The sequence below is a fragment of the Eublepharis macularius genome, chromosome 3 (genome assembly GCF_028583425.1).
Source record: "Eublepharis macularius isolate TG4126 chromosome 3, MPM_Emac_v1.0, whole genome shotgun sequence".
In the NCBI taxonomy this organism is placed as follows: Eukaryota; Metazoa; Chordata; class Lepidosauria; order Squamata; family Eublepharidae; genus Eublepharis; species Eublepharis macularius.
Window position 1 is genome coordinate 98791149 of NC_072792.1, and position 27729 is coordinate 98818877.

The 27729-nt window shown below is 42.7% G+C and overlaps 1 protein-coding gene across 1 annotated transcript; it reads right to left on the reverse strand.

Annotated features, from left to right (window-relative positions):
• Positions 1-24594: 24594 nt before the first annotated feature.
• On the reverse strand, positions 24595-25456 carry OLIG1 (oligodendrocyte transcription factor 1). Its single transcript, XM_054974436.1, has one exon. The coding sequence runs from the start codon at positions 25345-25347 to the stop codon at positions 24664-24666; it is 684 nt and encodes a 227-aa protein (XP_054830411.1). The 5' UTR covers positions 25348-25456; the 3' UTR covers positions 24595-24663.
• Between the last annotated feature and the right edge of the window lie 2273 nt (positions 25457-27729).

The window sequence follows — 27729 nt, forward strand, 5'->3', positions numbered from 1 at the left end:
TGGTTACAAATAGAAAGAGATTTGCTAAAATGGAACAAATTAAACTTGTCATGGTTGGGAAGAATAGCAGCGGTGAAGATGAATGTGTTACCATGTGTGATGTTTTTGCTGCAAACTATTCCAATTATCCGAGACTTCAAACAATTTGATAAATGGCAAAGGAAAATCTCAGATGTATTGTCTCTCAGAGTTTGTGTGGGCAGGCAAGAAACCCCGCGTGAAAATGAAAGTATTACAAGATTCGAAAGAAAGAGGTGGACTGCAACTGCCAAATTTAAGATAATATTATGAAGCAATTTGTTTGGTCTGGTTAAAAGATTGGATAACGTTGAAAGACCGTAAACTGCTGGCTCTGGAGGGGCATAAAAATTGTTTGGATGGCATGCCTACTTGTGGTATGATAAAGTAAAAGCGGACTATGTTTTTGCATCACTACATTAGAAGAAGCCTTTTCACAATCTGGAGGAAATATAAGGACTATATGGAAGATGGTATCCCCTCATGGTTGGTACCATATGAAGTAATAGATCTGAAAGCTGTCTATAATGAACAACAATGTTTAACTTACAAAGAGATAATATTAATGGAACATAAAATGTTAAAAATAAAAACGGAAGAAGAGTTATCTCCCCACTATGGATGGTTTCAATATAGGCAAATCAGAGATCTTTACAACTTGGACTGTTTAAAAGGAGGAATAAGATTGAAAAATTCGGAACTAGAAGAAGTGATTTTACAAGAAGGTAAAAAAGAAATTTTGAAAATTTATAAAATGCTTCTAAAATGGCACATGGAAGATGAAACAGTTAAAGTCCAGATGGTGAAATGGGCAATAAATTTTCACAAAGAAATAACAATGGAATCCTGGGAGCATTTGTGGAAAAATACACTGAAGATTTCAACTTGTACTAATATTAAAGAGAATGTATATAAAATGATGTATAGGTGGTATTTAACACCGAAGAAAATTGCGCTAGGAAATGCTAATATGTCAGATAGATGCTGGAAATGTAAAAAGCATGAAGGATCATTATATCACATATGGTGGACTTGTGAGGTAGCTAAGCAATACTGGGGAGATATAATTGAAGTAATTAATGAGGTTTTGCAAACCCAAATAAATAAGAACCCAGAATTGTTGCTACTGAACTTGGCAATGTTCCAATGCAGTACAGAACATTGTTATTTTATATGATTACAGCAGCAAGACTTTTATATGAGCAGAAATGGAAAGTGCAAGAAATACCAACTATAGAAGATTGGATTTACAAATTGCTGTACATGGCAGAAATGGACAAAATGACAAGAAAATTGAAAGATCTTGATCCAGGAGAATTCATTGCAGATTGGGGGAAATTGAAACAATATTTAGAAAAAAAATGGGATGTGAAGGGAGGATTGTGGCAGTTTGAGAACTATTAATTTGTGATTTTAAAAATAGAAGAGAGAAGTAACTTTACCATTAATGTGAAAATGTTAGCTATTAATTAATCTAAGCTAGTATTATTATTAAGGAGACTTTATTAAAAATTTACAGTTTAAATAGTGACATAGAGATGGATATATTAATGGATTTGATATAGTATATATAAAAGAATTTGAATATGCTTAGAATAAGAGATATAATATGCATATGATTTAGAAGAATATAGTTGAAAATAAGTTAAGTAATAAGATAGGTTAAGGGTTGGAAAGCTGTTGGAAGTCTACAAGGAGGGGGGAGGGAAAGGGTGGGGGTTGTTATAAATTAGGTAAGATGGGGAATGTGTGTATTAATTATGTACTCACCAATAAAAATTTTTATAAAATAAAAAACAATCTCATCCCTGCAAACCCTGATAGGCAGCTCTGACGGCCAAACACAGACCTCCTGCATTGCTCTATGGGACCTCAGCTTATAAAAAGCACTGCGCTCCCAGTTCTGGTTTCACTTTCAGCGAGCTGTGGAGTGGGACAGAGATCTTGCTTGCTACTTGCTAGCCTTTGGGGAGAGAGACAGAGAGTATAATTGAGCTGGGATTGTTGGGATAGGTATCTAACTCCTCTGGTTCCAGGGCTGCTGCCTGGCTCTGGGGCCAAGCTCAGTGGGCACCTTGACTGAGGGCTCACACATTAGTACCTGATCTGTTCAGGTCTGTGGGAGTGGTGGGCTAGGGCTCTAGTCCCTCCCTCCCTCTGGTGCCAGGGCCGCTGCCAGGCCCTGGGGCCAAGCTCAGTGGGCACCTCGGCTGAGGGCTCACACAGTATTAATAGTGCCAGATCGGGTCAGGTACAGATCTGGGACAAAGCTCTTGCTTGCCACTTGCTAGCCTTTGGGGAGAGATACAGAGAATATAATTGAGCTGGGATTTTTGGGATCGGTATCTAACTCCTCTGGTTCCAGGGCTGCTGCCTGGCTTTGGGGCCAAGCTCAGTGGGCACCTCGGCTGAGGGCTCACATTATTATTGATCAGAGCCTGATCGGGTCAGGTCTGTGGGAGTTTTGGGCTAGGGCTCTAGTCCCTCCCTCCCTCTGGTGCCAGGGCTGCTGTCAGGCCCTGGGGCCAAGCTCGATGGGCACCTTGGATCAGGGCTCACATTGGTGCCTGATCTGGTCAGGTCTGTGGGAGTGGTGGGCTAGGGCTCTAGTCCCTCCCTCCCTCTGGTGCCAGGGCTGCTGCCAGGCCCTGGGGCCAAGCTCGGCTGAGGGCTCACAGTGTCATCTCCTTTCCTCTCCTCAATTGTTGTTTGCTGGAACGATGAGGCTTTGGGTGGGGGACAAGAGTCGTCGTGGGGGGAAGTGCAGAGATTGTCCCGGTTGCACCATGGGAAGCAGTGCTGTGCAGGACTCTGGAGCAGCAGAGACTCCCGCTCCCAAAAAATCACCTGTTGTGGCTGTGGAGGAGGCCGAAGAGCTCTTGCTGGTGGCCAAAGAGGAACTCTTGAAAATTTTGAGGGAGGAGGAGGAGGTTGAGGGATCCCTTGAGGAATGGTTGGGGTTCGAGGAAATATCCAGCCCGTCCCCATCCAAAAATACTGGTGCTTGCAACTAGGTTGGCATGCTTTTCTATGGTATGGGAAAGCTAAAGGGCATAAATATTTCAAGAATCATTTGATTAGGAAATGCATTATGACTGTATGGGAAAAAAATGTACTGGAAATCTACAAGAAGGTTCCACAATGGATTTCACCTTTAGAAGCATTCTCACAACCAAAGACGTTCTCCGTAGATAAGAGTATTAGATACAGAGATCTTTTAGACTATAAAGGAGTATTAAAATCAAAAGAAAAACTTCAAAGACAAGGTTTTAATTTAGATTGGTGGGCAAGGGCTCAGATTGAGTCCAGATACAACAAAGATAAAAAACTGGGAGGTTTTTACTTAGAACAAAATGTATTCGAAACTTTGCTGTATAATTCTGATGAGAAATTGATAAAAAAGATGTATGTGTTTTTAATGCAATTGGAAAAAAGAAATGAAGGAGTGGAAGAATATAAAACGAAATGGTCACAAAACTTAGGATATAACTTGGATTTGATGCAATGGAATAAGATATGGAAAGTTAATATTAAAATTAAAATATTAAAATAACTAAATCAGTTGCTTTTAAAGAAAATCTGTAGAAGATGTTTTATAGATGGTACTTGACACCAGATAGGCTAGCTAAAGTGTATAAAAATATATCAAACAAGTGTTGGAAATGTGTGAAACACACAGGAACATTTTATCATATGTGGTGGACATGTAAAGAAGTCCACAAATTCTGGGTAATGGTACATAACCTGTTACAACTATTTTTACAATGTACAATCCCTTTTAAACCTGAGATATTTTTGTTAAATTGTGTACCAGAAGAAATTGGAAAAGATCAGAAATATTTTATAATCCATGGAGTAACAGCAGCAAGAACTCTATTGGCATCCTTCTGGAAAAGAGCAATAATACCCCGAGAAGAAGAATTGATAGCGAAGATAATGGAAAATGCAGAAATGGACAAACTAACTTCATTAATGAAAGGACAAATAGAAGAAGATTTTGCAACCCCATGGACACCATTTTATGAATAGATAAAAAACAAATATAGTGACTTGAATGTAGTAACTATATGAAGACACTACTGCAATGTATTATTAATAATCACAGTTAAATGTTTGATGAAATGTTATGATGAAAGGACATAGATAAGTAGAATTCTAACTCAAGCAGACTCTATGATATATATTGGATATTCCCTCCCTACCTTTTCCCTTGTCTTCCCCTATTCCTATATGAGAAAACTAATAAAAAGCTATTAAAAAAAATTACCGGTGCTGTCCCTGCCTGCAGTCCACCCATCACTCCATCTTCCATTACCAGCTCCATGTCACAGCCAGCAGTAACCCTTCATCCTCCCTCCCCTGGAACCATTATTGGGCCATGGTTCAACCTCAATGTATGGAGGCACTTTCGGGCCCATCCTACTGACCCCTGTGTGGTGCAGTGCTGTGTGTGTGATGGAATGGTGCGCAGGGGCAATGACCCAAAGCACCTGTCATCGACGGCCCTGACTCGGCACCTGAAGAGGCATCCGTCCTCGGGCAGCAAAATATCCGTCGGGGAGAGACAGAGGGCCACCAGCTCGTCTGATCCAGAATCGGTGGGAGGGTCTACGGAATGCACCCCGAGCAAGAAGCCTTGCCCCGAGGGTGCTGCTGGTGGGAGTGGGTCAGGTAAGCCGCCCTGGGGGAAGTTGTTCCATTGAGGTCGAGGGTGGTGCCACTGAAAAGGGTGAGGACAAGGGCTCAGGAGGCAGGCATTTGTGTGGTGGCACAGATGATTGTCCTGCAAGGTTTCCCCCTGTCGGTCGTGGAGGGCGTGGGCTTCCAATTGCTGCTCCAGCACTTTGCCCTATAGTTCTCCATGCCGTCATGGCGCACTGTTGGGCCCTGTACGAGTCAGTGCGAGACATGTTGTGCAGAGAGCTGTCGGCCACCCAAGGCAGAACAGTGCACTTCATGGCTGACCTGTGGAGCGGCTGCCATCATGGGTACCTTGCCATCACCGCCCACTGGTGGCAACCAGAGGAATTCTGCCGCCCCAGGCCAAGATCTGGCAGCCGTAAAAAGGTGCCCAGCTTGACACTGGGCTACAGGGTGGTTCTTCTTCAGGCCTGGGGGATGGATGAGGTCCACACCAGGAAGAACATTGCCGCCACCGTAAAGACGGCTCTGAGGGAGTGGATGTCCGGGATGGAAGGGTTTGTCTGTGGCTTCATGGTGACAGACGCAGGAGCCAACATGTTGGCAGCCCTGAAAGAGGCATCCCTCCCGGGCCTGGTGTGCATGGTGCACAAGCTGCACCTCATGATGCAGGATGTGCTCGGGCTGGGGAGCAAGCCGAGGGACAGCTGGGATGAGGGAACCTTGTGGATGCGCAATCTGCTGGACAGCTGCCGTTGCATCGCTTCCCACTTCTCCCGAAGCATAAACTCTTCCTGCAAGCTGTTCCAGAGGCAGGGGGAGGCAGGGGACCCCGAGCACCAACTCTTCCAGTACCTGCCCACCCGCTAGAACTCCACCTACGACATGATATGTCATCTGGTGGAGCAGAAGGGCGCATTGCAAGACATCCTGTCATCTTCGGATGTGCTGAGGAGGGGAGAGGAGTTGAGCCTCAGCTCCATGGACTGGAGAGTCCTTGCCCAGATGTCCCAGATACTGAAACCCTTCAAGGATGCCACTGAGCTCTGAGGCTTCCGGCTTGGATTAATGGAGATCTGACGCAGCCTCCAACTGGGGCTGTCCGAGACACTGTTTTTGTTGGAAAGTGGGGCGCCCAAATGCCCGTTTCCATCCCAACCGCAGGGAGAAGTTGGACTTGAACACTACGCATCCCCGAGAGAGTGTAGATCTCGGTGAAGGGGTGGGGGGTTCTGAATAAAGGACTCCCACCATCACCTTGAGGTCCCCTCGAAGAAGGGAGAGCTACTATCTCTGCATTGCTTCAGGAGTCATTAAATTGGCATAAGATCGTCATAACCAAGCTTCAGTAACAACTTTTACCAAAGAATAAGCAAAGGAAACAACACCGACAACCCGCAGAATCAGCAAAGGTAAAGATCATTATCGGATTATTTAAAACGGATTGGCAACAAAAAGACCAAGAGAAAATAAATTAATGGACAGATTTTAAAAGAACTAACAATTAGTAATAGAGGCAGTGTTAAATTGGAGACATTGGGAACTAAATAAGGACTAAAAATTTGGAAAAGAAATATTGTTTACACTTACTGCGGTAAGAATTGAGATAATCGGCGTGAGAAAGTGGAGGGGGACTAGAGAAACATCGCGAGACAGGAAGTTAACAGCAGAGCAGACAACTGGATTCCTAGCAAGGACAGCAAAGGGAAAGGGAAGAGGATCAGCGAGAAAGGTGTCATTCGGAAGCAAAACAAACACTTACTGGAGGGGCTACGAAGACAACAGGAACAGGAAGTGCGCCATCTTAACTAAGGTACAAAGTTAAGCCAGAAACCATAGAGGCGCTATAAACAAACCATAGAGAAAAAACGCCCGACATTTTGAATTTTAAAAGGACTTTATTTTATTTTATTTTATTTCTGCAACAAATATTAAGATAATCTAAGCTTTTAAATGATCCACCACGGATTTAAGAAGAAGGGCAGATACATGGGGAGGCTCAAAACTGAGTCCCATGATGGCAGGGAAAAAAGGAGCAGACAAGGAATGGCAAGCCTCAGTAGAAGCAACGATTGAAGGTTTGGGGGGGGGGGGAAGTGGCAGAGAACCATAAAGGGTTGTTACAGAAGATGCAAGAAATGCTGGCAAAGGATTTTAAAAAGATGAAAGATGTTATTCAAGCTGATGTAGCTGCACTGGCAAAAAATATAGAGGGAGTAAAGGAGGACTTGCAAGCAACAACTAAGAAAGTGGAACAGGTAGAACAAAAGACAAATGATATAAAAGCAGAAATGAAACATGAGAACCAAGTGATTCAGACAAGAGTGGCAATGATGGAATGCAAGGCGACGGAGAGGCAGTTAAGATTTCGTGGCATCCAGGAATCTGAGACCCAAACTACATTAGAACAGATGACAGAGATATTGTCAGAATTTCTAGGGAAAGAAAAGGAAGAAATAACAACAAATATGGACTTGGCATACAGAATCAACTCGGCTTTTGCACAGCAGAGGAAGTTACCTAGAGATATAATCGTCCAACTAGTGACAAAGAGAATGAAGGAGGAGATTCTTAAAAAGCATTTTGAAAATCCTTTAATAAAAGAGGGCAGTAGAATCAAGATCATGAAAGAAGTGCCAAAATGGATTCTCCAAGAGAGAAAAAAATATAGGGAATTAACCCAGAAACTAAGAGATAAAGATATTAGATATAGATGGGAAATCCCAGAAGGACTAAGCTTTTACTACAAAGCCCTGAGAATTGTTATTAAATCAAAGGAGCAGATGGAAAAGTTTGTACAGGAACATGCAGAGGACTTTCCTGAATTATCGAAAATCTAATAATATGGAGTACAAATTAATATCGTGGAATGTAAATGGACTAAACTCACCCTAAAAGAGAAAAACAGTTTTTCATTGGCTAAAAAAGCAGAACTGCAATATAATATGCCTACAAGAGACACATATCAAAGATAAAGATATAAAATATTTAAAAAATAAACAATTGGGGAAAGAATATGTATCATCGTTCAAACAAAAGAAGAAAGGAGTAGTGATTTACATAAATGAGACTGCAGAATCAAAATTAATTTTTCAGGATCAAGAGGGAAGATATGTGGCTGTAGAAGTAAATGTAAATGCAAAAAAAATGTTGGTAATAGCCCTCTATGCGCCAAATGGAGCAAAAGACCAAATCTTTAAAGATTTATTGAACAAATTAGATCAGGATGTATTTGACCAGATGATATTGGTTGGAGATTTCAATGGTGTAGTGGATTTGCAACTAGATAAAAAATCCAAAACAACTGTCAAAAAATCAGGGAAGTTACCAAAGACTTTTTTTGACTTAGTTCAGCAAGAACAATTGGAAGACATATGGAGAAAAGAAAATCCAAAAAGTTCAGAATTTATATACTACTCCACAAGGCATTTATCATTTTCACGTATTGATATGATTTGGGCGACTAAGGACTTGACTTTATTGACTAAAAAAGTGGAAATTTTACCAAGGGTGAGTGCAGACCATAATCCAATGTTATGAAAATGGACAATGGGGCGGAGAAAATTTAAATGGAGATTAAATGAGGATTTATTACAAAATCAGGAAAATTTGAAGTATTTGAAAGAAGAAACTAAGCAATTTTTTTGACAAATAACAATAATGAAGTGTCGACACAGATGGTATGGGATGCATATAAAACTGTAATAAGAGGAAATTTAACACTACTCAATAGTAAAGACAAGAAAAGAAAACAGGAGAAATGGCAAGAAATACAAGAAAAAATTCACAAAAAAGAACAACAATTAAAGAAAAGACCAGGGGAAAAGTCAATTATACAGGAAATTAAAATACTACAAGATCAAATAACAGCTATTAGTAATAAAGAGCTAGAATGGAAAGTAAAGACATTAAAGCAGAAGACTTTTGAAGAAGCAAATAAACCAGGCAAGTATCTAGCCTGGCAATTGAAAAAAAAGAAGGAAAAGAAAATAATTAATAGAATAATAGAGGATGGTAAGGAATTGAATGAGCATCATTCAATCAAGCGTGCATTTTTTAAATATTATGCAAAGCTATTTCAAAAGAAAACAGTGAATCAACAAGATATAGATAGGTATTTGATGAATGCCCATCTACCAAGGATACCAGAAGAGATGAAACAAGGACTGAACGCTCCAATAACAGAAGAAGAAGTCAAACTAGCAATTGAAGCGGCTAAGATTGGGAAAGCACCAGGACCGGATGGGATCACAGCTATATTTTATAAAGTAATGAAGGAGGACCTAGCACCGATTTTAAAAAATATAATGAATGATATGTTTCAAGGAAAAGGTCTCCCAGATACGTGGAATGAAGCAAGTATCGTTCTGATCCCAAAAGAAAATCAAGACCTGACAGACGTTAAAAATTATAGACCTATATCGCTCATAAACAATGATTATAAAATAATGGCAAGAATACTAGCAGATAGACTTAAAATATGGCTAATGGAGTTCATAGAAGAAGATCAGGCTGGATTCCTACCAAATAGACAATTAAAAGACAATCTGAGAATTGTGATAAATGCCATTGAATATTATGACAAACGCCCAGACAAGGAAGTTGACCTTTTCTCTGCAGACTCAGAGAAGGCCTTTGACAATTTGAACTGGAATTTTATGTTTGCGACTATGAAGAAGATGGATTTAGGAAATGAATTTATAGAAGCTGTGAAAACAATTTATAAACTACAAAGAGCAACAATTAGTGTTAATTTTTTTTTTTGAAAATTTTTTTATTGGGTTAGAATCCATTATTTTTACATTTACATTCAATTTTCCCCAATTTTTTCATCTCTAACCCCCTCCCTTTCCCCCCCCCCCCTTTTTGTTGACTTCCAACAGCTTTCCAACCCTTTGTCCCCTTTCCCTTACTTTTATTAGCTTCCTCTATCTAAAACAAATATATATTCTCCATTATTCTAAGCAGTACATCCTTAACTATTTTTAACATTGTATGCCCAAACTGTAAGTCTTTGTTTCCATCTTAGATAAACAATTTATCCCATTTTTCAATTTCAAATATTTCTATATATCATAAACCATATAGATCATACATTCATTTGTATCAAACAATTTGACTTATTCTCTATATATTACTCATTCTATCTTTTTATAATAATTCTATATATCTCTCATCACTTAGTCAATCAATTTGACTCATCTATATCTTCAGACATTCAGTTTGGTACAAAGCTTACCAAAAAGAAAGAAAATATTGTTAGTTAATCAATCCTTATATTTAATCCTTATAGTTAATTATTTTCTATCTATGTTCTGTTTGTTAACCTATATATATCTATATATATATCAATCTATTAATCTGACTGCTTATTAATTCACATTTATCTCTTCTCCCCCCGGTAAAGTCTCCCCCCTCTACTTCAGTGCTTCAGTAGTTCTCAAACTGCCACAGTTTTCCTCCCACCTCCCATTTCTTCTCCAGGTGTTGTTTCAGCTTCTCCCAATCTGTGTTGAACTGCCCTGAGTCCAGATCTCTCACTTTTCTTGTCATCTTATCCATTTCAGCCATATACAGCAATTTGTAAATCCAATCTTCAATAGTTGGCACTTCTTGTACTTTCCATTTTTGCGCATACAAAAGTCTAGCTGCTGCTGTCATATAAAATATCAACGTCCTGTATTGGGCTGGAATTCCCTCCATTCCCAAGTTCAGTAGCAGGAGTTCTGGGTTCTTATTAATTTGAAATTGTAAAATTTCACTCATTTCTCTTATTATTTCCCCCCAGTACTGCCTAGCTACCTCACACGACCACCACATATGATAGAGGGAGCCCTCATGCTTCTTACATTTCCAGCATTTATTGGAAGTATTCGAATTCCCTAGCGCAATCTTCTTTGGTGTCATGTACCAACGATAGATCATTTTGTAGATGTTCTCTTTGATATTAATACATGTCGTTGTCTTCATTGTAGTTTTCCACAAGTATTCCCATGCCTCCATTGTTATTTCTTTATTAAAGTTTATAGCCCATTTCACCATTTGTGTTTTAACTATCTCATCCTCGGTATACCACTTCAGCAGTACTTGGTATACCTTGGATATTCTTTTCTTATCAACAATTAGTGTTAATGATGACCTGACAGAAAACTTCGAAATAAGGAAAGGAATCAGACAAGGATGTCCACTATCGCCCCTTTTGTTTGTGATGGTCTTAGAGGTATTATTGAGAAGGATTAGAGAAGATGACAGTATAAAAGGAATAAAAATAAAAGGATCTTCCTACAAATTGAGAGCTTTTGCAGATGATGTGATGTTTATAGTGGAAGATCCTGTACAAACCCTGCCAAGATTGTTGGATAAAAGAAAAGAGTTTGGAGATTTGGCGGGCTTTTATATAAACAAAAAGAAGTCAAAAATAATAACAAAAAATATGACCAAGAAAAAGCAGCAAGAATTAAGTGAATTAACAAACTGCGAAGTGGTACATAAAATCAAATATTTGGGGATAGAGCTCACTGCTAAGAATATAGATTTATTTAAGAATAATTATGAAAAGCTCTGGACTCAAATTGAAAGAGATATGATAAAATGGAATAAACTAAATCTGTCGTGGTTAGGTCGTATTGCTACAATTAAAATGAATGTATTGCCCAGAATGATGTTTTTAATGCAAACAATACCAATTGTGAAAGATAAAAAACAGTTTGAAAAATGGCAGAGGAAAATATCTGAGTTTGTTTGGGCAGGGAAGAAGCCAAGAGTAAAAATGAAAGTCTTATGTGATGCAAAGGAAAGAGGAGGAATGCAGTTACCTGACCTAAGACTTTATCATGAAGCGATATGTTTGGTGTGGATAAAAGAATGGGTGTCCTTGACCAATCATAAGTTATTAACATTGGAAGGATATAATAAATTATTTGGATGGCATGCATATATGTGGTATGAAAAATATAAAATGGATGCAATGTTTCAGCACCACTACCTAAGAAGAAATTTATTGCTAACTCGGCTTAAATACAAGAAACTCATAGAAGAAAAGAAACCACTTTGGATTATACCAGCTGAAGTAATCAACCCAAATTTGGAGTACCAGGGAAAGGAATGGCTTACCCTCAAAGAACTAACAATACTAGAAAAGGATGAGTTGAAGCTTAGACGAAATGAGGATTTGCCATTCAAATATGGTTGGTTACAATACAGGCAAATCTAAGACTTATTTGACTCAGATAAAAGGAAGATAGGCTTTAGAATTAAAAATTCGGACTTGGAAGAGTTATTATTGGGAGATAATAATAAAGCAATATCTAAAATGTATAAGTTGTTATTGAAGTGGTTTACAGAAGATGAAACAGTAAAGGTTCAAATGGTGAAGTGGGCTGTAAATTGTAATAAAGAAATAACCATGGAAACATGGGAACAATTATGGAAAAATACCCTAAAATATCAACTTGTATTAGTATTAAAGAGAATGGATATAAAATGTTGTATAGATGGTATTTAACACCAAAAAAACTAGCCATAGCTAACAAACAGTTATCAAACAAATGTTGGAAATGTAAGGAGCATGAAGGTTCTTTGTTTCATATGTGGTGGACTTGCCAAAAGGCTAGAGACTTCTGGTCTAAAATATGTGCTGAAATGTCTTTGATATTACAATATAATGTTGCTAAAAATCCTGAAATGTTATTATTATCTTTACATTTAGAAGAGGTTAATAGAAAGGATAAGACATTGTTACATTATATGTTAGTAGCAGCAAGAATTCTATATGCTCAATATTGGAAAAATGAAGAAATACCGAATGTGGAAGAATGGACAAGGAAGCTGTTGTACATGGCCAAAATGGATAAAATAACTAGAAATTTGAATGAGCAAGATCCAGAAACTTTTTTGGAGGATTGGAAGAAACTTAAGAAATATTTGGAAAAGAAATGCGATGTTAAAGGACAACTGTGGTCTCGAGGGATTTTAAATTTTATATAAAAAGACTTTAACGAAAGAAAAACATATCAAGATCTTTACCATGGTAAAAATGATAGCAATATAGTGTAACAATAATAGCTATGAATAAACGGGGGGTCCAAGTGTTGTTGGAAGTCAACAAAGAAAAGGGGGAGGGGAGGGGGTGGGGTATATATCTAAGTAGAAGGGTTAATTTGGATAAGTTTAATGTATATGTTGGCATCAATTATTGTATATTGCCCCACCCAATAAAAAATATTTTTTTTAAAAAAAGGATGCCACTGAGCTCTTGTGCTCCTATGAGGCCAGCCTGGGTCAGGTCCTCCCTCTGATCCATGGGCTCAACCGGTTTCTGGCCCAGGAGCTCTAGCACGAGTAAGAGCTGCTCCCCAGGGTCCGAGACTTTGTCTGGAGGATCCAGGCCTGCGTTGCTGAATGCTTGCATCCTCTATGCCACGAGGCGCCATACCAACTGGCCTCTCTCTGTGGCCCCGGCATCAAGGGCAGCATCTCCATGCAGGCGGGTCAGATGCAGCGCTGGAAAAAGGAGCTCCGCACAGCGGTGCTCCATTTCCAGAGAGAGAAGGCAGGAGAGAAGGAACCGGGCAGGGGCGAGGGGCAGGTGGTGGAGGAGGGGGAGGGGGAGGAGGTGGGAAGGGAGCCATGCCAGGGAAGAGCCACCCAAACATACCCATTCGATCTCTGGGCCTCGTTGGTGGGCTGCGTGGTTGGCCGCTGCACAGTGGGTGCATCCCTCTCAGTGGAGGACTCGGCGGGGGCCATGGTGCATGAGTACCTTGTTGAGCCAACCAAGCCTCCCCCCCATGCCAACCCATTGGAGTATTGGGAGAGGAAATCTGCCCGATGGCTGGACCTATCCATCATTGCTACCAACATCCTGTCCTGCCCTCCCACCAGCGTGCAGAGCGAGCGGGTGTTCTCCCACCTGGGAGACCTCCTCCGTCCCCACCGTGCACATCTGCACCCAGACCTGGTGGACATGTTGACCTTCATCAAGGTCAACTTCAACCTACTGGGGCACCTTTCGTGGACCTGGACCTACCCGGGCTCTGAGCCACCCTGGGGTTGTAGGCCCAGCTCCTCCACAGCAGGCTTAATCCTCCCTCAGTTCTTGGGGCTGCTTCCATGGCTGGTGACCCTTTGCCCTCCTCTCCCAGACAAGTTCAACCTCTCCCTCTCTGGATGGTGCCCAAACGACCCCTCCCCACAACTAGTCCTGCCCATCCCATCCTTCCTGTGACAGCAGGAAGGTGGGTGTTTTCTGATGCTCCAGTTTTGGGGCACGTAGGGCAGCTCCGGAGCTGCGGCACATATGGTTGCACAGCATGGCGCGCACTATCCGAGGCTCCTGCTGTCCGCTCTGAGCATGGTGAGAATGGGTCCCTCAACTCATCTCCTGTCCATGAAGGTGGGAAGGTGAGTGATGTTGGCGACAGACTCCACTGCGACACAGGAGGGACGGACAAGCCTCTGCCACAACAGCCTGTGCAATTCGACATGGTGGCTGTTTGGGGCCTCTTGGTTGTCCTCTCCCTGTCAAGTTCCTAGTCCCTCTTCACACCTCTCCCTCTCTGGAACTGCTCAGATGCCTCCCAACCTCTCCTGTCTTTCCCATCCCATCCTTTCCGCGAAGGCAGGAAGGTGTTGTGCTGCCAGCTGATGCTGCTTTTGGCCATGAGGAACAGCTCTGCTGCTGTTGCTGATGTTAGAGTGGCACCGCACAGTACCCCCCCTTCCATGGCACCTGGTGTCCCCTCTGAGCAGGAGGGAATGTGTCCCTCCCATCCTTTCCATGAGGGCAGGAAGGTGGGTGCTGTCTGCTGCCGCCACTTTGGACCACGAGGGGCAGCTCAGATGCATTTTCTGAGCTGACAGGTTTGAGCTGCATGGTGCACCCCTATCCATGTGCACCTGCTGTCTTCTCTGTGCATGGTGGTAATGGGTCTCACGACCAGTCACATGTCCTTTCCATGAAGGCAGGAAGGTGGTTGAGGTCTGCCGCTGCTGCTTTCTGCCACGAGGAACAGCTCTGCTGCTGTTGCTGGTGTTAGTGTGGCACCACATGGTACCCTCCCTTTCCATGGGCACCTGCTGTCCCCTCTGAGCAGGGGGGGGAATGTGTCCCTCCCACCCTTTCCATGAGGGCAAGAAGGTGGGTGCTGTCTGCTGCTGCCACTTTAGACCACGAGGGGCAGCTCAGACGTATTTACTGAGCTGACAGGTTTGAGCTTCATGGTGCACCCCTATCCATGTGCACCTGCTGTCTTCTCTGTGCATGGGGGGAATGGGTCCCATGACCAGTCACGTGTCCTTTCCATGAAGGAAGGAAGGTGGGTGGGTATGACGCTTCGGCTTTTGGCCATGAGGGACAGATCAATTACTGTTGCACATAAAATTGTACGTCATGGTGGCCCCTGCCAACAGCAGCGGCTGTCCCCTCTGAGAAGGGGAGAATGGGTAATGTCACCATGACCAGTCACGTCCTTTCCGCGAAGGCAGGAAGGTGAGTGATGCTGGCAACAGCCTCCACTGTGACACAGGGGGAGCAGACAAACCTCTGCCACAGCAGTCTGCGCACTCCTTCAGGGTGGATGTTGGGTCCCTTTGTCCCGATCCTGCTGCGCAATGCGGCCAGGAAGCCTCGGACTCAGCCCTCCTCTCCCACACAAGTACACAGTCCCTCTTCTCACCTCACCCTCTCCAGAACACTCAGTCTCCTCCCAACGGCCTCTCCGGTCCTGTCCTATTCCATCCTTTCAGCAAAGGCAAGAAGGTGGGTGATGTTGGCTGCTGCCACAGAGTTCCTCAGTGGAATCCTCGGAGGAGGCCTCACGGCTGTTGGGATCTTCTGACTTCACAGACCCTCTTTCTACCTGTCCCTCTCTGGAGCACTGTGACCCCTCCAAATGACATCTCCTCTCCATCCTGTCCTTTTCGCGAAGGCAGGAAGGTGGGTGCTGTTGGCTGCCGCCACAGAGTAGCTCAGTGGGAGCTTTGGAGGAGGCCTCGTGGCTGTTGGGGGATCTTTCCACTTCCCCTCCAAATGACATCTCGTCTCCCTCCCGTCCTTTTCGTGAAGGCAGGAAGGTGGGTGCTGTTGGTTGCCACTGTATTATTCCTTGGTGGGACCCTCGGGTGAGGCCCCGTGGTTGCTGGGGGATCTTGCCTATCCCCCTCCAAATGACATGCAAACGCTACAGATAGATTCAGAGGCAGACAGAACAAGATACACGGCTGGAAAGAAACAAAATCGTTAGAAAAAGATCGACACACAAGCATACATATAGACGAGGATAGAGAAAGGTTTGTAGGAAACAATATAGTTATAGAAAGAGAGAAAAAGACAGCGAGAGGTAGAAAGAAATAAGAAAGGGCAGATATACATAGAAAGATTTGGATTCAGGTGGATAGTGGTGGAAAAACAGAGAAAGAATCAGAGAGAGAAAGGAAGTTACAAATAGACAGTGAGAGATACAGAGAAACAGATAGAAAAGGGTACATACATATCTACTGTTCTAGATCTAGAAACAGAATGCGAATGCAACAAAGAGATATTGAATTGAACAGAACACAATGCATCCATAGATAAAAGGATTGAAAATCAAAAACAGAGAAAGAGACAAACATTTGAAAATGTGTAAGTATAATGAACGTACACTAGAATGTGTGTACATACATTAGAGAATGTATGTTTACAGTTAGAGAATGTTACATAGTTAGAGAATTGTATGTAGAAAACGATATAGAAAAAGAAAGAGAAAGGACATCACGCGCCTTCTGGCCTATGCCGGGAATAAAGGCGCACTCCTCTGAGGCCTGGCGGGCAAGCACATTGGGGGTGCCACCAGCAAGTGGTCATACCCACCGCCCCCTAGAGGGGAGGCGACCCGCCTTCAAGTACACCCCTTGTTCACTGGGCCAACATCAACTGGTGGCTCTAACTGTATTGAGTGGGGGTTTCCTGGGGGCCTCGGTTTGGAGAGGGTATAACTCCAAGATCCCTATTGCAATCTTGACCAAACTTGGCTGCTGGCTGGAGGAGAGTCTGCTACACACTCCCTGTGAATATGGGCTCTCTAAGTGCAACAGGGGCTGTTCTCACGCCCAGGAACTGCAAACTGCAAACCGTTTCGGCAACGGAAATGTTCGTTGCGGTTCGCGACTTTGTGACCGTCATCGGCACTGAACCACGAACTGCTGATTCATTACATTTTTTTGGTTCGTGCTCATGTCTAATTATAACACAGACTTGGGTTTCACTCAGTTGGATTTTTATACTGTTACCAGTAAGTTGTAAGTTAGTACTAATCCAAATTGTTTTTTTTATTGACTGTTATCATTTTGAATTAGGCATTGTTCATTTTTTTTTATTTGGGTGTGCGCACGCCATATTTTGGCATTTATTAGTCAGAGGATTCTTTCAGTGACCATTGTATTTAGTAGCACAATGATTACTAAAAGCTACCTAAGCTTTTCCTATAGAGCCCTGATTTCAGCAGCTTTATCATAAATTATGTTCTTCAAAATACTTTTGAATTGTGCATAGCACAACCTTTTGCAATTCATTTGAAAACGTACGTGCCACATAAACCCTTCATTTCATGAGTTTATTTTGTAGTTAATGAGCCATTAACCAAACAATTCAACCAATTAAAGAACAAATATAATGGCCTGAACCATTGTACACTTCGGCAGCAATTGTAAACATGCTTTCTGCTAAAATCATTGGAAATTGCTTTGATGCAGATGTGTTTAGGATCAAGGTAGTTAGATAGTATTTAATTTATAGAACTGAACACTGAAGTTCAATGTGGGCATAAATAATTTTCATGTTTGAAAGCCACCCAGAATATCACAGGGAGAAGATGAAAACAGCTCATTTAATTAATTTAAAGAAACCTAGCCAGGCATTCATTAAAACATGGGTGCTCCACAAGCAGGGTGAAAGGAAAGCACTTTTCATGAAAGTTACTGGACTTGGAAGGGTAAGAGAATATTGATACCTTGGGTTGGGGGGATGAAAAATAGGATTGTAAAGCCATTCCTGCAGCTTTTTTACAGCTACCTGATTACAGCTATTCTATTCTTGTTGACCCTTTGCTGCTGTTGCTGTTTTTTTAAAAAAAAAAACTTGTGGAATTAAAAATTACTCAGGGGAATTATTCATAGACTTTCATGAATAAATATAACTCTTAGCACCATCTTATTAACCAAAAGCAATTTAGAGATAAATACAGTGAATGTTAATGAAAGGCAAAGAATAGAAAATTGTTTAAGTGGCCAAAGAAACTTTATCCTATTGTGATGCAAGCCAAGCTATGCCAGCTATATGTAAATGTATGCAGTAGCTTGTGTGCATGTGTCCACTTTGAAGTTGCCATCTGAATTTAATTCTGCCTTTGTGATTAAATCAGGCCATTACGTTTAATCTCACTTAATAGTAAGAAACGCTCTTTGTTGTTTTCTATAGGCAACATATTCTGCCCCTAACATATACAGCTTGGCATTCACACTTTACTATTAATCCCCGATGGCTGATAATTGCTTCATCTCCAAGTTCTCTGTCCAATTCACAAGAGAACTGATTGCAACTATTCTTCCCCTATACATTAATGCACTGTTTTGGTCTTACTTCTTTGGCTCAGTGAACCCTATCAAGCTGTCCACATTTTCTGGGCATGTGGATGTATTGTAAGTTGTTAAATTAAATTCTGAGCTGAACCCATCCCCCCCAACAACCATCAGAATCTATTAGCCCTGCAAGTTAGCTGATTGACAAGAGGCTACTTTTCTACTCAGAAAACTTGAAATCAAAAGGCAGAAATGTGTGTTTCATGTGAAACTCTGAGGTCTTCTGCCTGCTGTCTTTCTACTTATGTTTTCATCACCACTGCTGGATCAATGGCTTTGTTGACATATTCTTTAACTTTTCAGTTGTGGAATTCTTCTAATATATAACAACTTTAAGAAATTAAACCTTATTTTTAGTTATTTGGAACTGAATTCTTCATTCATCTCCAATAGAGATGCATGGTTTTCCCTCCGTTCCAAGGCACAATCTAGTTCATAATCACTATTGTGATGGCACAGATTTAGATTGATTTCATTTTTTAAAATAAATTTAAATGATTGACAGAGAACTAATTCATATGGAAGTTTTCTCAACATAGTATCAATTTTGACAGTTATTTCATATCAGAGGCCTGGGTGAAACTCCAAATACACCTCAGACCCCCATACAACGGCTATAGTCCAATACAAAGGGTAGCATATTTAACCCCATTGATGTAATCTCTGAAGAATAGTTTGTCCAACGACTTCCATGATCTAACATAGTAAATTAAAGGAAAAATGAATAAATGAATCCAACCATTCAGGTTCAGGTGATCCTATGAACATTGAGTTAAACTGGTGATCAATCAATTCATAAATAAGTAAATGAACAAGGCTTCTTCTCTCCAAACCCTTGTTCCAAAAATCAAAATCCATAGTGTCTGACTGAATCAAGAGTTTGTTCCTGAAGTAATAAAAAAACTGGTGTTAGCAGTCCAACCCCCCCTCACACTGAAAGGACAGTTTATGAATATGGTAGGCAGGAAAGTTCCCAACTCCAGCTGGAGATGGAAAATTATTGAAATGCGAGTCCCAAGGCAGGACTGACTAGCAGCCCCACACCCCGGAGATGTGCATAAATGTAAAGACAAAAGGTCTTCCAGGAGTTCCTGAGTTAATCTAATCCACACCCTGCTGATCTTCCCTTCCTTCCTCCTTCCTAATCAGAGTTAATCAGGGACTTGATAACTCTTCCCTTCCACTAATCATGGATCATCAATCACTATTTTTACCTATAGTTCAATCCAGGTATACTCAAACAAGCTTTCCCCATTTTATTGTCTCAATTCCAGAGACAGCCATTAAGCTATCATTTTGAGGACAGAGATGTCAGTTTTGCCCCAGGATACATTTTGTAGTATAATGGGCTCCCAGCCATGTGCTCAGTGTGTGTTCTGGACCCTTCCATGCACCCTCAGATATGTCTGAGCTCTTTTGTCTCCAAGAAGCCCTGGTGATCTTCACTGCTGCTTCCATGGAATTTCCTTCTTCAAGACTGGTAACAATAGTCCTCCATGGAACTGGTTTCCCATTTATTCACTGATTTCCTAGTTCGCCTGTGTGTGTGTGTTGTGTGCAGGGCTGGATCTAGGGTTGCTGGCACCCAGGACAACCCAAGTCTGGCCCCACGTGCACACGCTCCCGGAGCTGCGTGATGATATCATTTCTGTGACATCACACAGGGGCGAAGTGTGCCGCTGGCAGCAGCAGTGCGGGTAACTGGGAGGCCACCCATGCCATTCACCTGCCCCGCAGGACAGGGGGTGTGCAGCAAGCCGGCCGCCCCCTCAGCGGGGCAGGTGAATGGGACAGGCGGCCTCCCAGCCACCTGCGCTGCCGCCACCAGTTCTGCAGTGCACTGGGGCAGCTGGCTTGCTGCGCTGGCGGCATGCTGATGGGGCGGCAGGCTTGCTGCTCGCCCCCTGCCCTCGGGGCAGGCGAATGGCGCAGGTGGGCTCCCAGCCCTCTGCTCAGCCACCCGCACACTCCCAGCGGCTGGCAGCTGCGCCCGGCGCCCCCTCTTTAATGGCACCAGGGGCAGACTACCCTGCTGCCTCCCCATCGATCCGGTCCTGGTTGTGTGTATCCTGTGCAATTGTTCTTTTACTGCTCCTCTAATAAAAACCATTCCTGTTGAACATCAGCTTGCTTACTTTAGCGTTCTCTAAGGGAACAATCCTGGTATATATTGGTGGGGATCCTGCTAGTTACCCCTTCTCGCTGCATCTCCTTGTATGCTAATTACCCCCAACTCACAAGGAGATTCCCCCATTTGGGTAACACTGGTACCTCTTAAAGTGTACTATAGACATCTGTAAGGGGTATAAACAGTTGATAGGGGGAGACATAAATTCTTTTACCAGGATTTACATGGGACTATGATTTGGGGGCCAACCCCAGGTGTCTGTAAATTCATAGCCTGTTTGCTTTTGTTGGTCAGGCCCACAGGGATCAGATAAGAAAAGGAAACCACTGTCAGAATGATTGCTTTTATTTCACCTTCATTACACTGACAGCTCAAAACAGTTTTCTGTTTTTGTGAAGGCTTACTACAACATCCAACCAGCCTGTCCTTGGCAACTATGAAACCAACAACAAAACAGGCTGAAAGAGTCCAAAATCCTACCACCTGACAGTGTTGTTTAGCAGCCTGCTATGCCAGTAAGTAATCTCACATCTGTCCTTTAATTGTCCAACTGGTGTTTCATATTCTATGATTGTACTTATACTCTTGAGTTGAATAACCATTAATAGTATTTGAATAATAATCATTGAATAATGTTAGTGAAATACTAATATACAGTTTCCTCCACAGATCATTTTCATCCGATGGCACTGCTGCTTTTTGTTGGTAATCGCATGGATTCTGAGCAATATGTTCATTCATTAACTAATTAACAGTGCTAAGTTCTAACAGGTTGCTGTCCAGCATCCTCAGCAAAGTACACATTGCAAGACATTCTGTCTCAACTGGAAATGCAATCCTCTGCTTTCAATGAAGCAGGCAGTATTGTGGCAGCTGAAAACTTTGCTGTTGCAAGAAGAATGCATCTGTAGTTTCGAAGGAGAGCTTGGAACAAAATGTCAGGGGAAAAGATTGATGTCCTATGGTGAAAAAGCTTCCAATTTAGCAATGTATTCCTCTTCTCTGTTCCTCAGAATCCCAAAGGCATTTGAATTAATGCATTTAGTGAGTTTATTGCATAATGACCTGACACACATTACATCCCCATTAATGAAACCCATGCAAATTAGCAGCATTTACCTTTGAATTCTAAATGTGCATGGAATTACAGCCTCCTTTATGGATTGGGTTGATTGCCACCAATTTCTTCCATAATTCTTTGGAATCCTTCTGAATCCTTGGCCAAATGTGCCAAATTTTGTCATCAAATCATTAACTGTATTTATTTTAAATAATAAGAAAATGCAGAATCTATGTCTATATTTCCACCACTCTATAAGTTATTTGATGCCATTTTACTGCATCTCCTTTCATAAGAGTGGAATGTAACCCTTTTCTGAATTGCCTTACGCTTTTCTTTTTCTTGCGTGATTAATTAATTTGGAAAATGCATGTATGTTTTATTGTGGGATGTGTGTTTTTTTTTTGGTCTGGAAATGAAAGCAATGGCAGTAATTCATTTTTCCTTGTTTCATTTCACATTTGGTGCATTTTATCTTGCTTCAATTTTTCTATTCATCAACTGGACAAAGTTCTTTTGAATTTACTTATAAGATTTTCTAGACTAATTTATCCTTCATCTGTTCTGTGTACCTTTTCATATCTCCATACAAAGACTTTTTTGCTTGCCAGCTTTTTTTGCTGAGATTATGAAGTGGGAGACACTAAGGCCATGTTTACCTAAGGTGGGATGGCCAAACCATGTTTCCAAACAGCAACTCTTGTTCAAGCCAGAGTACTTCAAAAGTATGTGTGACAAGGAGGGTAAACAGATGATAAGCTTGAAACAGTGTGGGTGAGTCATACTTTGAAACCCATTCTCAACCTTCAAGCTGTTTGTGGCTGTTGTTCTAGGAGGTCTTTCTCTCATTCTACATGAAATCCAAGTTCAAAGAATGGAAATCTATAATACTGCTTCTTAAGGAGAAGGAAATCAGGTCCCAGCCTATTCTCAATTCTCCTATATCTGGGTTAATCCTTAAAAGACATTCCTAAGATAAGGTCCCTAATTTGAGCCTAATGGGAAGAAAAGTGCAATCATGCTCTAGAATTTGATAACTTCTCAGAAGCAATTGACTTGATAAAGAGTTTGGACCTGGGAGAAGCATGACACAAATTCTTTGCTCTCCTTTTGCTCCTGATCCCCATGTCCAGTGATCCCCTCCCTCCTTACTTTGAATGGAGACTCCTCCCTCCCCTTCCCCCCCCACTGATCTAACTTTCTAGACTTCATTTCTGTCTTAATAAATTTTAGCCACACACCCTTGTAAAATATTTTCAAATCATTATGTGGCTATAGTGGCTTGCAAACTCTGCACAGCAACCACAGTGTTGCTTATTTGGCCTCTACTTCTGCCCTGATCCACCGAGGGCTCTTTTCCTTGCTTCCACATTGCTTCAGATTTGGGACAGAAGTGAGTTGAGGGATCTTTTCTCAGCATAATTGGAATATAAAATAGTAGACCTCCATTCTCATACACAGAGATATATCAAGCAAAGGAACTGCTCTCTAGAGCAGTATCTTCCATTAACTTTGAAAATAAGTGACACAAACCACATCAAACAGCTTTTGAAATAGCTACCCTGAAATGGGTGGGACTACTCAAGTCAAGACACAACATTGCCAATGTGTTACACAACAGTATACTAATTATTTCAGTCACTGGCCCAGATGAGCAGAGGGATATAAATTTTCTAGTATTTATTTGTGTTGATTATAAATGTAGAAAGTGCAAATTGCAGAGTCTTGCAAAGTTCTTTTTTAAAAAAATTATGCAACTTTTAAAAAATTTGAAAGAAAACTACAAAAAATAAAAAGTCTTGTGGCACCTTAAAAAGTAACAAATATGTTGTACATGTGGTGGTAGATTCTGGCCAATGAAAGTTTATGCCCCTCAAATAAGGGTTTTAAAAAGGTGCTACAAGGCTCTCCATTCTCATTTCTGCAAAAGACTATCATGGCTGTCTCTATAGGGGAAAAAAAGAGGAAATTATTCCAATAACGTCAGTGCATTCACAACATCAGAACACTGTTTTAGAATTACATAGCTTAGTTTGTATCTAGAACTCAAATGTTTTTGACTGAACAAAATCATAAATGGGTGCCTGTTAAATCCCCCCTTAAACATAAGCAGGACCAGTTATAAACTAACAATCAGAAGGTTTTCAGAATTCCTCTCCCACCCAGTGGCAAGGAATCTATCAACATCTCTCACTAACCACATATTAAAATGTCCTAATTTTGAGTTCTGTCATTTTCTGAAACCTTTGTTGCCCCCAGGAGAGAAAGTGAATAGATCTAATTTTAAAAGCAGCAGTTAACACAACTTCCACAGTTCAAATGAAACTGGAAGCATTTCTATCATTGAGTCTCTAGGAAAATGCTTTTTTGTTTCCTTCAGTGCCACTAAACTGGAGAGTCCATCGAATCAATGCTTAGGGCTACCAATTCACCATCTTTTAGTAAAGCTACAATCCTTGGCATACTTACTTGGAAGGGTGGTCCTTTAACATTAGTGGGACTTCTAAATAAATAGGATTGAGCTATGTGGCCCTTTATAGGCAGGGTTACAATATCTCTCAAGAATGCAAATAATGACTATACAATATATAGTCATCATAACTGGCAAACAGAGATAGGGGTATAAAGAAAGTTGTTGGTGCACCTCTCTGAAGGGAAGCTACACAAGTTAAGAACACCATCCCCTTAAAGTTAAGCGCGTTCTAAGTCCATTGATTTCAATGTGAAAGCATATTAAATCAACGCACTTATCTCAGGCAAGGGGATACAGATCCGACTGTGGTATGTTTGATGGGGGCTTAGTCCCTGGTAAGAGTATAAATCTACACTAGCACTTAACTTTGGTTGATATTGTGCCCATAAATTTCGGGGACGACTTTTATTGGCATCGTGTTCTTTACATTTCCTCTAGGAAAGTCTCCCGCCGCCCATCTCTCTCCACCCCAGGGAATGTCAAAAGATCTTTCCCGCACGAATCTCAAGTCTGATCTCGAAGAAACCGCCACAAGCACGACAGGTCTCTTGGGAGACGTCCCGAGAGTCGCTGATCCACTGGCGAAACTGTCCCCGGCGTCGCTTTTCGGAGCGGGAGTGAAACGAGGCTCCGCGTTCACACGCGCCATCCCGCACACGTGGCGCGGCCGCCCTCCGTCCCTCCCTCCCGGTTCGCAGGCCTCTCCCGCCGAGGCAGGCGGGGCGGTCACTTGGAGAACTGCGCCTGCACCGCCGCTAAGCCGAGGCCGGAGGGGAGGCAGTGGGGGAACTTGCAGACTGCGCAGGTGCACAGGCTGGCCCTGCCGGGCAGGTGGCCTTGACCGCACTGCTGTTCCTCCAGCGGCACGGAGAGGTACTTGCCGGCCGGCCGCAGGTCGTCGGGGGCGTGGGGGTGGGGGGGGTGGGGGTTCAAAGTCCCCGGCGCTAGGAGCAGCGGGCCCGGGGCGGCGGCGAAGAGGGGCAAGCCGGCCAGCAGCAGCCGGGGGCCGGAGCCGCTCATCTCCCCGATGATGCGCCGCAACTCCTGCAAAGAGCTACCCAGCAAGAGGATGTAGTTCCTGGCCAAGAGCAGCGTGGCGATCTTGGAGAGCTTCCTGCCCGGGGAGCTTTGGCAGTGGGCCGCCGAGTAGGGCAGGATCACCTCCCGCAGGGCGTCCATGGCCAGGTTGAGGTCCTGCATCCGCTTTCGCTCTCGGCTGTTGATCTTCCGCCGCAGCTGCTGTTGCTCTGTCTTTGGGTCGCTCTTGCCGCCGCCGCCCTTGATGCTTCCCGGCCCCTGCTGGAGCGACTCTGGCGCGAACTGGGACCTGTCGGGCGCTTGCTTGGCAAGCAGGACGGAGGGCGGCTGCCTGTAGCTCACCAGCTCGTACAGGGGCTGTTGCCTCAGCATGGTGGCCCCGCTGCGCGGTCAGATCAGGCAGAAATCTTGCATAGCGGGAGGGCGTAAAAGGGAGGCGAGGCGGGGGCAGCGCGCCACTGGCCCAGCCAAGAGCTCTCACCTTCCGCCGGCGGAGGCAGGTGCGGGGGAAGGTAAAAAGCCGCCTCTGACTTGCAGCGAGGTGGGAGGAAATGAATATTTAAGTGAACTTCTTGAAATCCAGCCCCGCGTTACAGCAGGGGAACGACACTGGGCAGCCAATAGGAGTGCAAATCTGGAAGAAGAGAGGACGCCATTGGCTGCCACAGGATGCCTGGGAGGAAATAGTGCATTTGGCAAACAAGAAGTTTATTGTTAAATTTCGCTCAGCTGTTCCTGGGACCCTGGATCTCGGCCATTCCTGATACCACACTTCCATCTCTTGTCCTTTCCAGCCACCTTTGGAAAGCCCTTTATTTTAGCCCCCCTCCTTTTTGTCCCTGGAATATTGATGCCAGCCTAAAAGGCTAGTATTCTAAACTCTCTCTTCTTTTCAGACCCTAATAACACTGGATTCTCTTTCTTGCAGCCTAAAATGCCTTCTAGAGAACCCTCTGCCTCCTAGCTGTGCTTAAAAAGTAAGTCTTTTAAAAATAAAATGTTCAGTCATGTGCAGGAATTTAATATGAAAGTGTGTATGAAAGAGCTCTCTTATCCAAACTTATCCAACTTTGAAATATTTGTTCCCTTACCATCACTTTAGTACTGTTTAACAGAATCCCAGCATTGTTTTTTCATTTTCAGTTTTCTATCACGTGTTGGACAGAGCCAAATGGTTCATCAGGGAACCTCTTGATTAAATTTTATATATAAAACAATATTGTGAATTTAAATTTGCAGTTGCAGAAAGTGCTGAGAGTCTGCAGATTTTCACATGCAGTGTCCTGTTTCCAACAAGGGCCAGCCAGATGTTTCCAGAAGTCCCTCAACAAGCAGGGCTTGGAGGCCACAGCCCTGGCATGTATTTGGCAGTCAATCATAAAACCAATTTGAACAGGATATTTTTGTTTTGCTTCTTGCCCTTATGTTCACTCTCCTTCTTCTTTGTCCTACCTGATGTTGATCCTTCCTAGAGGTATGATGGGAGACTTTACTTTGGAACAATAAACTTGGAGGTGCTGCCAAATCCCCTTCCTACCATATTTGTGTTGCTTGTCATTTCATCTGTCTAATGAGGCTCATGTTCCTGGAATTGATATTCAAGCCTGTATCATGTCCTGAAGCACAACCTCATTCCCTGCATTTCTGATATAGGTTTACAGAGAGACCAAAGCAGAGGTATTAGTGCCCCAACATCCTTTGGTAGACAGTGGCCTCACAGAGAATCTGATGTAGATGAAGGATCATCCTCTGCTGTACTTCTATGCCGTAACATGCCAGTCCATTTTAAACATGAGCTAGTCAATCTACATTTGTAGAAAATTCACGTTCTCATATGAGATATCTGTACCTTTTGGGAACCAGCTAATTCCACTATTATATATCTGTGGCCCATACCAGGACTTTGTTTCATTCCAAAGTAGAGTGATATATCATAGCTGGGGTAAAAAAAAACCCAGATATCCAGGAGGCACTGATGCCCTAGAAATCAGTCACATAATGCTTTGGTTGCTGAATCTGTAATCTGTTTATCCAAGGAGCTCAGGATATGCATAACACTTCCTATTTTAACTTCCTAGCAACCTGTGTGGTGGGCTAGGCTGCTAGCCTCTAGTCATCTACTGGGATTCATGATTAAGTAGGGATATGAACACAGGTCTCCTCAGTCTGGGTCTGAAAAGTGAGTGACTTTCCTGGCCTAATAAGCTCCTTCATGTGTAAGAGGGTTTGGCTTATAGAAGTTCCCCTGCCTCTCAGTCTAAAGAGCTTAAGTTGCATGAGTTTAAGTGGAGAAAAGTCAGCTAGGGTTGCCATCCAGCTTGGGAAATCCCTAGATATTTGGGGCTGGTGCCCGGGAAGCATGGAGTTTGGGGAGGGAAGGGAGCTCAGCAGGATGTAATGCCATAGGATCTACACTCCAAGTTGCCATTTCCTCAGAGGAATTGATGTCAGTAGTCAGGAGATCAGCTGTCATTCTTGGAGTACACCAGGCACCACCTTGAGGCTGATAGGATAGGAAAGGTTAGGCTGAGAACTTGTGATGGGCCCCAGGTCACCTGGCAGGTTTTCATGGTTGAGCAAGGGATTTGAACCTGGTTGTCCCAGACCCTAGTCTGAAATTCTAACCACTATGCTACATCGATCTCCAGGATATAGGTTACTGTTATTGAAGCTGAAATTCATGTTTGAGGAAAAAATGACCATTCTTGCATAGTTCTAGGGTGAAAGTTATGTTATAAAACATTAAAACTAAAA